The following is a 13,197-nucleotide window of genomic DNA, read 5'->3' as shown; positions in this document are numbered from 1 at the left end:
GGTTGCTGTAGTCAACTTCAGTGTGATGTTTTTTGTCTTATCTTGTTATATTTTATTTTATTGTGCTTGGTTATTGTTTCTTAGAAGCCTGTTCTTTTTTAATGAGAGGCAAAAAGCCAGCGAATCTGGAGGGGAAGGAAAGTCAGGAGGATCCGAGCAAAGGGAGGGGAAACTATAATCAGGATATATTTTATGAGAAAATTTCATTTTCAATAAAAGAACGAAAAAGAAAAAAATAAAGAAATGTACTACCCACAGGACAGTATATTTATAGGGTTTCCTTTGATTTGATTTTTAGTTTCCATTCAATCATCCAAACATATTAAGATAAATTGCCCCTTTTTACCTTTTACAACATTGCTTAGGTTCTGCCAATATTCTGTTCTTTTTCCATCCTTCATCACAAAAATGTATAATTGCAAGATACTTATGTAATAAAGTTGGAGTTACTTGTCACAGATTTTATTACATTAAAGATCACTTGTACGCTGTGGTTAATTTTTTGTATATATTAAGGTTCCCATTTAGGGACATGCAGTTCTTTGAGTTTTGACAGATATTCTTCTTAGGCTTGTTAAGACTTGTTTTGTGGTCCTCCTTAGGATGTGTGCTGGAGAATGCTGCATGAAGAATGTGTATGCTGCAGCTGATGGCTGAAATGTTCTGTAGATGTCTCTTAAGTTCATTTGGCCTAATGTGAAATTCGAGTACAACCTTTATTTACTGATTTTTCATCCATTTGTAATTTTCATATGGTCCTTATGAATTATCTCTGATTATACAGTCTTTTGTTGTTTTGTTTTCTTGATACAGGACCTCTCACTATGTAGTCCTGGCTGGCCTCTGAACTCAAAGATCTGCCTGTTTCTGCCTCCTGAGTGTTGGGATTAAACGCCCAGTGTATAATGTCATTCTTTTTTATAATGTCTCATTTTAGCTTTTGACTGCTTTTTTCCCCTGACATAATGATCTCTACTCAGTTTGACATAATGGAATGAAAAAATGAATTCTACAAAATGTTTCCTGCACTGGAGAGTAGTATGCTACATCACAAGGGACAGCCTACAACCTTGTTCAGGACATCAGTGAAAGAACAGGAGAAAAAAAAGATGTGTATGTGTATTTGTGTGTGTGTGTGTGTATATATATATATATATATATATATATATATATATATATATGATTTTTTAATATATCGTCTCACCGCAGAAGGCTGTACTTGAACTCAAGACACTTCAACATCTCCCTCCCAAGTAGTTCTGGAATTATATCAGTTCTTTGTTAAACGCCCACTCCCATAATTTCCAAATAACTTGTTTTTTAAAAAGGAATCAGTGAAATTATTTTGAGATAAATAGAAGCATATAGGGATTTTAATTACATTCTTATTTGTAATAAATAAAGCGTGTGTATATGCACATATGTGTTTGCGTGCAAGCAGAGTTGTAAAGACAACCTGTGGGAGTAGGTTTTCTCCCTCCGCCATGTGGGTCCAGGGACTAGAATTCATGTCCTCAGGCTTGGCGGCGAATGCTTTTACCGCTGAGCCATCTGACAGGCTCTAATTGTTTTTTTTCTCACATCTACTGTTTAACTACATATATTTAATTAGTTTATTCATTATATATTATTTAAATATTATATATATATGAATTATTTGAGAGCATCCCTTTAATGTTTAGCGCCTCTACTTAATCGAGTCGTATTTGAGAGGTAGTAATGAATATGACATAATCCTCTGTTCTCACAGTATATCACGCCATGTAATTAGTGTTGTAGGGACAGGCGTGGGAGCTCTGAGGTCATTCTCTTCAGAAGAAACTGAAAAATCGAATAGAAAGATGGAATGGGGAACAGAGAAATGAAATGGAGAATAGGTGTGACTGCTGAACAAGAGGTAATAAACAGATGCGCCACACTGAGGAGACTGGGAAGCCCTTAAGAAGGGAGGGGGTGGGGCGGGCCGGTAGGGACGGAGACCCCCCTCTGGAGGCGGAAAGAGGCAGGACCACTTCCGGCCAGGGGGGGGCGGGTTACAAGCTCAGACCTGAGGAGAGGCTTGGAGCGAGCAGACGTCCTCACGGCTCACGAGGGCGAGGTGAGCAGAGGTGGCCAGCTTTGGGAAAGACCCCGTGGGGGCTTCGAAGCCGCGTCTTCGGGGTCCCTGGCTTCACACAACATTAAGGTTTGACAAGAACCTGGCTAGATTCAGGATCTAGCGGTTTCAATGTGGTGGGTTTAGAGGTGCCTGGACCCAGTTCTCACTGGGTAAAGGCGGGGGCGGAATCTCTGGGCTACGGGAAAGTCTAGACTCAGTTTGGGGATGGAAAGAAGGGATGTAGACCTGGTTGGGATTGTGGAAAGGAAACATCTAGAAAACGTTCTGGCTGTAGCAAAAAGGGAGGAGGGTCGAGTTCAGGAGGGAGGTAAGGGACCCGGATCAAGCTGAAGAAAAGGGGGCTGGACCCCGTTATGGGTTACGGAAAGGATGAATCGAATCTGGACCAAGAAAGGAGCGACAGAATCATCTTTAAATGGCCAAAGGACCAGGCTTGGAAGGGAGAAAGGGAGGGCTAGAATCCGGTTAGCACTGTTTTGAAAGGGGGGATGACCTGGTAGGGTTTGGGAGCTGGGAATCATGAAGGGGTATCCCTGTTGGATTTGAGGGTGGGGTATCAATGTTGCAGAAAGGGCGGGGCAGGGCCCTTGCAGACGTGGACCAAGGTGGGGAGGGGCAGTGTTGGCGAAGGCGACTGCGGCGCGGGGGGAGGGGGCTTGCGGAGGGGTGGGAGGTGCGGAGGACTGCGGAACCACAGTCTGGGTGAGTGGCTGATGGTTGGCGCGGGTTGGCGCGGCCGCACAGGAACGGGGGCGGGGTGCGGGGGAGGTAGGAGGGGGGCGGCGCGAAGAGGCCCTGCGGAGCGGGGGTGGGGGACTGAGAAATGATGTAGGAGGAGGCGGTGGGATCGAGATGTTCTGTAGCTCTGAGAGCTGGGGACATATGAAGAAATTAGATGGTTAGAGATGGTCCTGTCCACCATAGCGCATGCGTACTGAGGGCCTTGAGGACCAGGCGCATTTGGAAAACCTGTTATCATGCGCGCGCGCGTGTATGTGAGTGTGTGTGTGGGTGTGGGTGGGTGGGTGGGCGCGCGCGCGCGTGCGCGTGTCTGTGTGCGCGCGTGTGCGTGTCTCTCGTTCTGTGCGCATGCGCACTGTCAGGTTGCGGTGTGGTAGACGGTATTAAGGTGTATGTCGTAGAACTAATTTGTCATCTTGGAAGCAAAAGATGCCGGAGCTCAGAAACCACGTGTTCTGGGCTTCTAGGTAGACAAACACAGAAAGATTTGGGGCCCAAATTAGGCAAATTATTTCACCCTTCAGATTTAGCAAGACTTCTGATGAATCTCCCTCCTCCCCACACCCCTATTGTCCTCTAACTCAGGCTTATTTCCTTCAGGCTCAGCTATTAGCCTTTCAGAAAGATGGATAGAAGAAATGACTATGGTTATCGGGTGCCCACATTCCAGGTGAGACCTCTTTACATTCTTGCCAGGCTGTCTGTCATGCCCTGAATTCATTTACCACTCTGGAGCCTATTATACCACTGTGTAGTTCCATAATTCCCTACCTTACCTATCTCAGTCTTCTTTTGCATGGTGCAGGGAAGAGGAAACTCATCCTTACTGTCTCCTGCTCCCTCCCCCTTTCTCAAGCCCCTTTCAATGAAATTGCTCAGGAGGGAAGGCAACCGTAGAAAGGGGTTGTTGTAGGGAGGCGGGGTGGCCCATAGGATCATAATCCTAAGTATGTAGGGCCCTCCGCCTCCCTCTGGGAGCCTAGGGCTTCCTTTCTCTCCAGATGTACAGAGGGAGACCACAGAAAAGGACGGCGTCCCAGTGACACATACCCAGTTGCCAGCAACCAATGACCCACCAGTTAGCAACCGATCTAAGAAAAACAGGAACAAGAAGAAGAAGAAGAAGAATAAGCCTAACGCTAACACCACACCCGCTCCCCCTCCAGTCCCATCTGCCAATGATAATGCTAGCAACAAGCCTAAAGTAACTTTGCAGACTTTAAACCTACCAATGTTCACCCAGATCAATCAGGCTTCAGCTACTACAGAGGCACCCAATACCCAGGCTTCAGTTACTGCTCAGACCAAGAATGCCAAGACACAGAGAGTTACTCCCAAGGTATCCCAAACTGGCAGTGACGATGTCAGTACACAGCCCAAGCCACCATTACAGGCCCTAAACCTGCCAGTTACTGCACCAACTATCCAGTCTTCAGTTGCCAATGAGTCAGCTAATTCCCAGGCCTTGACAGCTATGGGCAAATCCAAGAACGCCTCTAAGGGAAAGAATAAAGCTGCCAATAAGAATGTACCTAGTGCCACTGAGATCTCACTGGCTTCGGCTGCCACCCACACACCTACTACCCAAGGCCAAAGTGCTACTACCCAAGGCCAAGCTGCTACTACCCAGGGCCACGCTGCTACTACTCAAGGCCAAGCTGCTACTACCCAGGGCCACGCTGCTACTACTCAAGGCCAAGCTGCCAGGGAGACAGGTAGTATCCAGGCTACAGCAGCCACTGGCCGAAACAAGAAAAGTCCCAAAGGAAGAAGAACACCTGTTAAGACCACAAATACAGACCCTGAATATGTAGAGCCCTCAAATGCCACTGAGGTAGCTAGCAGACAGATTGAGGCATCAGCTGTGGTTCCTAGGTCCAAAAAGCCCAAGGGGAAGAAGGCTAACAATAAAGGCCCAAATTCTGCTTCTGAGACGTCTGAGGCTCCACCTGCCATTCAAATGGTCTCAAACCATGCCCTATCAGTCACTGTACAGATTAGGAGAGGGTCTAGGGCTCGAAAGGCTGCCAATAAAGCTCGGGCAACTGAAAGCCAGCCTCAGATCAATGACCAAGGAGCTCAGGCCTCTCAGGAAAACATAAATGCCCTGGAGACTCACGTTGCTGCTGCTGTCCAGGCCTTGGCAGATGACTATCTGGCTCAGTTGACCTTAGAACCCACAACCAGAACCCGGGGCAAGAGGAACCGGAAGGTAAGATTTGTGAGTTTATCCTTAACTTTGTGCTACTTTCTTGTTCATATCCTGTGTTCATAGCGGCTATAGGATATATTGAGAAGAATGTGATCAATTTTTGTGACTTCCAGTAGTTTGTAGATTGGTAGGGGAATATATTCGTGTATTTAGTCAAGACCTATTTGGGACTCACTTTGTATTTATATAATGTTTAACCATGTGCCAGACTTTCTGTCATATACATTTACCTAGGTTATATGTGGATTTCTTACTAACTGGGGACTGTAAGTCCCAAACACAAAGTCCCAGAATTAAGTGTTCTATCTAACACCTAAGTGATCTGTCTAACCCACGACATGCTGGTAGCCAAAGAAAAGAGAAAAAAAAAATCCAGGCTATGTCCTTGGTTAGGTTGTATGCTGGGAAATGATAAACTGTTACTTAGAAGCCAGTAAAAGAAAAGCCTGGGGGTCAGAGTAGCCATGGTTAGCCCCAAGTCCCTCTATAGGGGAGGGGAGGCCCTCTAGAGTCTAGGGGGACTTTCCAGAAGAAATAGCACTCTCTTTCATTTGGTAACTAGACATTTTTTTCCATTGATAAAGTCTAAGCATCCCAATGGAGATGAGAGAACTGGGAATTTCAGACGGTTCCCATGGGGCAGGAGGCTTCCACCACCCCGAGATGTGGCCATTTTGCAGGAAAAGGTAAGAATCCAATCTGCCAAAGTCCCGTTTTTCATTCTCTTCATTCTCTGACATTCTTCCAAGTGTTCTGCCACTGGATTGATACCTCCCTAACTCTTCCTTTTCTAGGCAAATAAGTTGGTGAAATACCTGTTGCTTAAAGACCAGACAAAGATCCCAATCAAGCGCTCAGGTAGCCATTTTTGAGCTCTCTTTGTCCCTACTCTCTGTCCTTATGGCCTGTGGGTAACCTTTTACATCCATCACCTCCTCTCATAACACTCCAGCTGCCACAGTCATATTTCACCATAGCTTCCCTGACCACACAGGGCTGAGAAAAAAGACTGCAGTCATCTGACCTCTGTTCACTTTAGCATCTTCTGTCTCCTCCTTGTAGACATGCTGAAGGATGTCGTCCAAGAATATGAGGATTATTTCCCGGAGATCATTGAACGAGCAAGCTATGCTCTGGAGAAGGTGAAGGGGCATCCCTGGGGGATGGGCACACCAGGGAAACTTTAAACAGAAGAAAGGTATATATATGGTCACCCTCCTGGAGGGAAACAGAGACCTACTACATCCTCATCACTATGGAGATGAGCACATGGTGGCCTAGGGATGGGGAGCCACTGACCCCACAGCAAGTCAGTGTTGAAAACACAGCTAGTACTAAAGCTGTGTAGCTTAGTCCTGGCTTCTGTCTGCTACTGGATACACCATATCATGCATTGCAGATGCTCACTGATTATAAAGATGTTGTAGCTGTCTCTCTTAGGTTTGTTACAACTTTAATGTGTGCCTGTTACTGAACTACATGTTTTACGTGCATTTTCTCTCTCACACAAAACTCTTACTTAGGTATACAACAATCTGCAGAATGTCCAACATGCTAACTGAGACTTAAGATATATTTTGAGAACTCACAGGCTATTCTTTTACTTGGCAGATGTTTCGAATCAATCTGAAGGAAATTGATAAGCAAAATAGCTTGTATATTCTTCTCAGCACTCAGGAGTCCTCTTCAGGCATACTGGGAACGTAAGCTGGAAAAGTGCTAGGGTGGGAAGGGGCTTCTGCTTCCATCCATCCATCCCTCTCCATGGCTATTTGAAGCTGAGGAAAGAGGGCCTAAATGCCCCTGTCCCTGCTCCACACATGGCTGGATCCCTGTGGGTAGTAGTGGTGCTAGACTGAGAGAAGGGTTTCAGAGCCTGGAGTGGGGCATTACTGCTGCCAGGGTGGCTTTCTCTCCAACAAGCCCCCAGGAAATCAGCCTGTTGTTACTTGTCTCTTCTACCAGGTGCCTGGCTTGGCTGTAGAAGGGTGACTGTCAAAGGAGGGAGGGATTTCTGGGGAGGACCACAATGCTTGAGAGCAGGAATGTCATTAGAGTTCCATGGAAAGATCTCTCAAGGGAGTTTGGGACTTTGGGAGAGAATGAAAAGACATCCATGGACTGAATGCTCACGTACCTGGCTTGGCAGGCATTCTCCCATGTCCTAACCCTAGGTAGGACTAGCATTTTGGTGCATAGAGAGCTTGGCTCAAGAGTGAATGCTCCTTGCCTTGGGTCACAGATGGCTGGAACCATAGACTAGGCTGAATTCTCTGTATCTGAGGAATCTAGGAGAGGGTGGCCTAGCAAGCTGCCAGACAGATGATGGCTCATGAACATAAACTTGCTCTATGTCCTGTTATTCTCTTAGGACCAAGGACACACCTAAGCTGGGCCTCCTCATGGTGATTCTGAGTGTTATTTTCATGAATGGCAACAAGGCCAGTGAGGGTGAGTGGCTGGGCATGCAGTCGCATAGGTGGCTGTTGCCTGAATTCCAAATGCTCATTTTCTGTCCTTGTCTCCTTCTTGCCTCCTCTTGCAGCTGTCATCTGGGATGTGCTGCGCAAGTTGGGGCTACACCCTGGGTATGATTGGGCTCTCTCAGCGCTTGCTGTCCGTGTTGTCTTTTGGCAAGAGAGGACGGTCCCAGGATTGCATCAGCCTGGTGGTCTGGTGGAGAATGTGTGGGGAGGGGATGGCGGGTTTCTTATCTGGCTGAATGACAAAATGGTTCTGAACTCTGCTTCTTTTCTCCTTTATGTTTTCTGTCTGTTCTGAGATGAGGTGTAAGGTGGACCTTCAGGCATCCCTGACAAAGCGCCATCAGGCCTCCACTGTTTTCTTCTAGTGGCCATATGCTCACTACTCTCTTCATCTGGTTGAGACCGCCAAGGACTATATGTTGGGAAATGCCTCTGCTTTCATTTGAGTAGTTCTGGTCTGTATTCACTGCTTATTTTTTTTTGCTAGGGTAAAACATTCACTCTTTGGAGAAGTGAAGAAACTCATCACAGATGAATTTGTGAAGCAGAAGTAAGTAGTGTTCAAGGCTCTGTAGCTCTGAAGTGCTCTGGTTCAAAAGTACTTAGTGCCTTTCTTACACTCAAAAGGGCACTCTGTGTCCTAGACCTGAGTTCTTTTGAAAATTCTTGTGGTCAAGCTGTATTAGGACCCTTACAAAGGGCCCCCAAAAGGCCAATTCATTAACAGCACACCTATGGGAATCTGGGGTAAGTATTCATAAGAGACAAAACCTGTCTGTGGCATTGTGTCCTGTATAAGTGTTGTCAATAACTACTTTGCATGGAACTATATATGGGAATGAGTCTGGGTCTAAAGGGCCTTGAAAACATTTCCCCAGGTGTTTATTTAGAGGAGATTGTTTCATCTGAAGTCTAGTGGTTATGTAATAGTTTTGCTTGTTTAGAATCAAGTTTCATTTCCTTTCTCCAAGATATCTGGAATACAAGAGGGTCCCCAACAGCCGACCACCTGAGTATGAATTCTTCTGGGGCCTCCGGTCTTACCATGAGACTAGCAAAATGAAAGTCCTGAAATTTGCATGCAAGGTAATAAACTTCCTGTTCTTGGCATGTTAATGGAACAGGATGTTCCTAACTGAGACAGGCTATGTGCAGTGGTAGACAGGTATGGGACAACGAATGGATTGTATATAAATACATAAAGCCTCATCAATGATCCATACTGCAAGATATAGATATTTCATTGTCCAGTTTTTTTTATATATATTGTACTAGTCAGTTCAGGCTGCTATTATAAAATATTAATAACTGGGTATCTTAAGATACCGAAATTGTTACATTCAACAGTTCTGGAGAGAAAAACCCTAGGTTAAGATCCAGTACACTCAGTTTCTGCAATAGTCTGTTTGTCTGTCTCTGTCTCTCTCTCTCTGACTTATAGATGGTAAGTTTTCCTGCATCTTTGCATAGAATAGAGCAAGCCTGAGTTCATTTTCATGTCTCATCATATAAGGACGCTATTTGATCAAAGCCTCACCCATTTACTGAAGTTATACTCCTAAAAGACCCTGTCTGCAAATACAGCTATGATTAGTGATTTATTATTCAACATAAGAATTTTGGGTTTCCCCTAAACTCAATCTATAACATACTTGGCTTCTTACCATGTCCCATATTACAAACATTTGGACTCTGTGATATAAACTTGTCCAAGGACATAACTTGAGTTCCTAAGTTAGCAGAGATGAAGTTGGAAATCTAGACTCACCCATCAGAACACTAGAAATTTTTTTATTTACCACTATTAGTTTTGAGTGGATCCCATAATGGGTGCTTCACATGTAACTGCAAGGGCTCTTTTTCTTATAATAATTATAATTTCCATTTTAGGTACAGAAGAAAGATCCCAAAGAATGGGCTGCTCAGTACCGCGAGGCAGTTGAGATGGACATTCAGGCTGCAGCTGTGGCTGTGGCTGAGGCTAAGGCCAGGGCTGAGGCAAGAGCCCAAATGGGGATTGGAGAGGAAGCTGTGGCTGGGCCCTGGAATTGGGATGACATGAATATTGACTGCCTAACAAGGGAAGAGTTGGGTGATGATATGCAGCCCTGGACCAGATTTTCCTTTGAAATTGAACCCAGAGCCCAAGAAAATGCAGATCCCACCATTGATGTCAACTTCAACCAAGGAGCTAGTACCAGAAATAGCTTCAGTGATGGTGCTAGTGTTAGTTTTGGTGGTATAGCCAACCCCAGTGGTGGGTTTGGTGGCCTATCTAACCCCAGTGGTGGCTTTGGGGGCAGAAATGGCATTACCTTTGGGAGTGTGCCCAACACCTCTGCCAACTTCAGCAATGTACCGAGCATTAGCTTTGGAGACCCACCTACCACTAGCACCAGTTTCAGTGGCACACCCAGTACTAGTGCCACTTTGTGTAACACAGCGAGCATTAGCTTTGGTGGTGCACCCAGCACTACCACCAGCTTAAGCAACACGGCGAGCGTTAGCTTTGGTGGTGCACCCAGCACTACCACCAGCTTGAGCAACACGGCGAGCGTTAGCTTTGGTGGTGCACCCAGCGTCGGGAATAGTTTCAGTGGTGGATCCAGCATTAGCTTTGGTGGTGCTCCTACCACCAGTACCAATATCAGTGGTGGAGCCAGTATTAGTTTTGGTGGTGCACCTTCTACCAGTGCCAGTTTCAATGGTGGAGCCGGCTGTGGCTTTGGAGGCACACTTAGCAGTATCAGCACTGGCTTTAGTGGTGCACTCAGCACAAGCACCAGCTTTGGCAGTGCACCGACTACAAGCACTGTCTTCAGTGGTGCAGTCAGCACCACCACTGGCTTTGGAGGCACACTTAGCACCAGTGTCTGCTTTGGTAGTTCTCCCTACTCTGGTGCTGGCTTTGGAGGCACACTCAGTACCAGTATCTCCTTTGGTGGTTCTCCTAGCACCAATACTGGTTTTGGTGGGACACTTAGCACCAGTGTTTCCTTTGGTGCGTCTTCTAGCACCAGCTCTGGCTTTGGTGGCACACTAAGCACTAGTGTCAGCTTTGGTGGCTCTTCTGGTGCCAGTGTTGGCTTTGGCGGTACACTCAACAGCAGTACCAGCTTTGGTGGTTCCATCAGCACCAGCACTGGCTTTGGCAGTGCACTCAACAGCAGTGCCAGCTTTGGGGGTGCACTCAATAGCAGTGCCAGCTTTGGGGGTGTACTCAATGGCAGTGCTGGCTTTGGCGGTGCCATCAGCACAAGTGCCACCTTTGGTGGTGTACTCAATGGCAGTGCTGGCTTTGGGGGTGCCATGAGCACCAGTGCCACCTTTGGTGGTGCACTGAATAGCAATGCTGGCTTTGGTGGTGCACTGAATAACGGTGCTGGCTTTGGGGGTGCCATGAGCACCAGTGCCAGCTTTGGTGGTGTGCTGAATAACAGTGCTGGCTTTGGGGGTGCCATCAGTACGAGTGCCAGCTTTGGTGGTGCGATGAATAACAGTGCTGGCTTTGGGGGTGCCATCAGTACGAATGCCAGCTTTGGTGGTGCGCTGAATAACAGTGCTGGCTTTGGGGGTGCGCTGAATAACAGTGCTGGCTTTGGGGGTGCCATCAGTACGAATGCCACCTTTGGTGGTGCGCTGAATAACAATGCTGGCTTTGGGGGTGCCATCAGTACAAATGGCAGCTTTGGTGGTGCGATGAATAACAGTGCCAGCTTTGGGGGTGCAATCAGCACCAGCCCTGACTTTGGTGGTGCATTTAGTACCAGTGTTGGCTTTGGTGGCACACTTAGTACCACTGACTTTGGTAGTACCCATAGCAACAGCATTAGCTTTGGCAGTGCTCCCACTACCAGCGTTAGCTTTGGTGGGTCTCAAAGCACTAACCTCTGTTTTGGTGGAGCACCCAGCAACAGTCTCTGTTTTGGCAGTGCATCTAACACCAACCTATGCTTTGGAGGCTCTTCCAGCACCAACTCCTGCTTTAGTGGTGCTACCAGTGCCAATTACAGTGAGGGGCAAAGCACCAGTGGGATTTTCAGTTTGGGGAATGGGCTAAGTACCAGTGCTGGCTTTGGAAATGGGTTGGGCACCAGTGCTGGCTTTGGCAACAGTCTAGGTACCAGCACTGGCTTTGCTGGAAGCTTAGGTCCCAGTGCTAGCTTCAACGGTGGCCTGGGCACCAACACTGGGTTTGGTGGTGGACTAGGCACCAGCACGGGTTTTAGTGGTGGAGTAAATCATAATGCTGACTTCAATGGAGGACTGGGTACCAGTGCTGGCTTCAATGGTGGACTAAACAGTAACACTGATTTTGGTGGTGAACTGGGCACGAGCGCTGGCTTTGGTGATGGACTGGGAAGCAGCACCGGCTTTGGTGGTGGACTGGTCACTAGTGATGGCTTTGCTGGTGACCTGGGTACCAATACTGGTTTTGGCGGCACACTTGGCACTGGTGCAGGCTTTAGTGTAAGCCTCAGCAATGGCAATGGCAATGGCTTTGGCAATGGGCCTAATGCCAACTTCAACAGAGGACTGAATCCCATCATTGGCTTTGGCAGTGATTCCAACTCCAGCAGTGGCTTTACTGGTGAACCCAACACTGGCTCCAACTTCAGTAATGGACCCAGTTCTGTTGTTGGCTTTAGTGGTGGACCAAGCGCTGGTGCTGGCTTCTGCAGTGGACCAAGCACTGGTGGCTTTGGTGGTGGACCAAGTACAGGACCTGGCTTCGGTGGACCCAGCACTGGAGGTGGCTTTGGAGGACCAAGCACTGCTGCTGGCTTTGGTAATGGACTGAGCACCAATGCTGGATTCAGCGGTGGACCACCAAACACCGGTAATGGCTTTGGTGGTGGACCGAACACCAATGCTGGATTCGGCGGTGGACCACCAAACACCGGTAATGGCTTTGGTGGTGGACCGAACACCAATGGTGGATTCGGCGGTGGACCACCAAGCACCGGTACTGGCTTTGGTGGTGGAAACGCTAACCACGGCGCCTGTGGCTTCCCTTACGGCTAGTGAAGTTTCAGGTAACTGCAATATTCCTATAGCCAGTAACCATGGGGATAGCTATAATAGCTGGGAGATACTAGAGGAAACCCTAAGCTAGGAGGGGCCAAGTGAGACGATGAAGACAAGAAAGGAAATATGAGAAAATAGACCTTGTGCTAACGTGTTTCTGGGTATTCGGCTTTGTTTTTCAGGCTTGCTTCCCCTGTTTACAGACAACGCTAAGTGCAGCAGTACCTCCCGAGGAGCCAATGTGCAGCTTTGGAATTGTCCACCCAGCAGCCTAAGCTCTATTACCCATCAGCTGAGTGAAACACTGAAAAAAATCTGCTGTCCCTGCTTTGTGTTTGCTTCCTGTGTTGTTGTTGTATTTTGGTATCAGAGTTACATTAAATTTGCCAAAGGAACCTGAGTTTATTCTGTCTGAGTTTATACCACATGAAGCTCATGAAGAAGGAAGACCATAGTGTGAGTGCTTCAGTCCTTCCTAGAAGGAATAACAAAATACTCATGGGAGCAAATATGGAGACAAAGTGTGGGTCAGAAACTGAAGGAGGGGCTGTCCGGAAACTGCTCCACCTGGGTATCCATCCCATGTGCAGTCACCAAAGGCAGACACTGAA

General features: G+C 47.2%; 1 protein-coding gene across 4 annotated transcripts; it reads left to right on the top strand.

The window, feature by feature from the left end:
• The first annotated feature begins 1,765 nt into the window (after nucleotides 1-1,765).
• Nucleotides 1,766-12,981, top strand: Tro (trophinin). Of its 4 annotated transcripts, none has more exons than XM_034485547.2 (13): nucleotides 1,766-1,897; nucleotides 3,461-3,530; nucleotides 3,816-5,072; nucleotides 5,657-5,758; nucleotides 5,867-5,930; nucleotides 6,135-6,214; nucleotides 6,684-6,775; nucleotides 7,444-7,523; nucleotides 7,618-7,660; nucleotides 8,046-8,108; nucleotides 8,530-8,644; nucleotides 9,449-12,594; nucleotides 12,769-12,981. In XM_034485547.2, exons 2-12 carry the CDS (start codon nucleotides 3,486-3,488, stop codon nucleotides 12,581-12,583), a joined length of 5,076 nt encoding a protein of 1,691 aa, XP_034341438.1. In that variant the 5' UTR covers nucleotides 1,766-1,897; nucleotides 3,461-3,485; the 3' UTR covers nucleotides 12,584-12,594; nucleotides 12,769-12,981. The 4 variants fall into 4 exon arrangements, with proteins under 4 accessions (XP_034341438.1, XP_034341436.1, XP_076775037.1 ...); XM_034485545.2 differs by lacking the exon at nucleotides 1,766-1,897 and adding an exon at nucleotides 2,003-2,098; XM_076918922.1 differs by lacking the exon at nucleotides 1,766-1,897 and adding an exon at nucleotides 2,073-2,185.
• The last annotated feature ends 216 nt before the right edge of the window (nucleotides 12,982-13,197 follow it).

Source organism: Arvicanthis niloticus, chromosome X (assembly GCF_011762505.2).
Source record: "Arvicanthis niloticus isolate mArvNil1 chromosome X, mArvNil1.pat.X, whole genome shotgun sequence".
NCBI classification, from domain to species: domain Eukaryota; kingdom Metazoa; phylum Chordata; class Mammalia; order Rodentia; family Muridae; genus Arvicanthis; species Arvicanthis niloticus.
This window is presented reverse-complemented; position numbering and strand designations above follow the sequence as displayed.

Bases quoted from the DNA above. Each gene is read 5' to 3' on its own strand.
- Tro (XM_034485547.2), top strand. From the start codon at position 3,486: ATGGATAGAAGAAATGACTATGGTTATCGGGTGCCCACATTCCAG. The intron at 3,531-3,815 runs GTGAGACCTCTT...CTAAGTATGTAG, and splicing joins ATCGGGTGCCCACATTCCAG to GGCCCTCCGCCTCCCTCTGG. The intron at 6,215-6,683 runs GTGAAGGGGCAT...TTTACTTGGCAG, and splicing joins CAAGCTATGCTCTGGAGAAG to ATGTTTCGAATCAATCTGAA.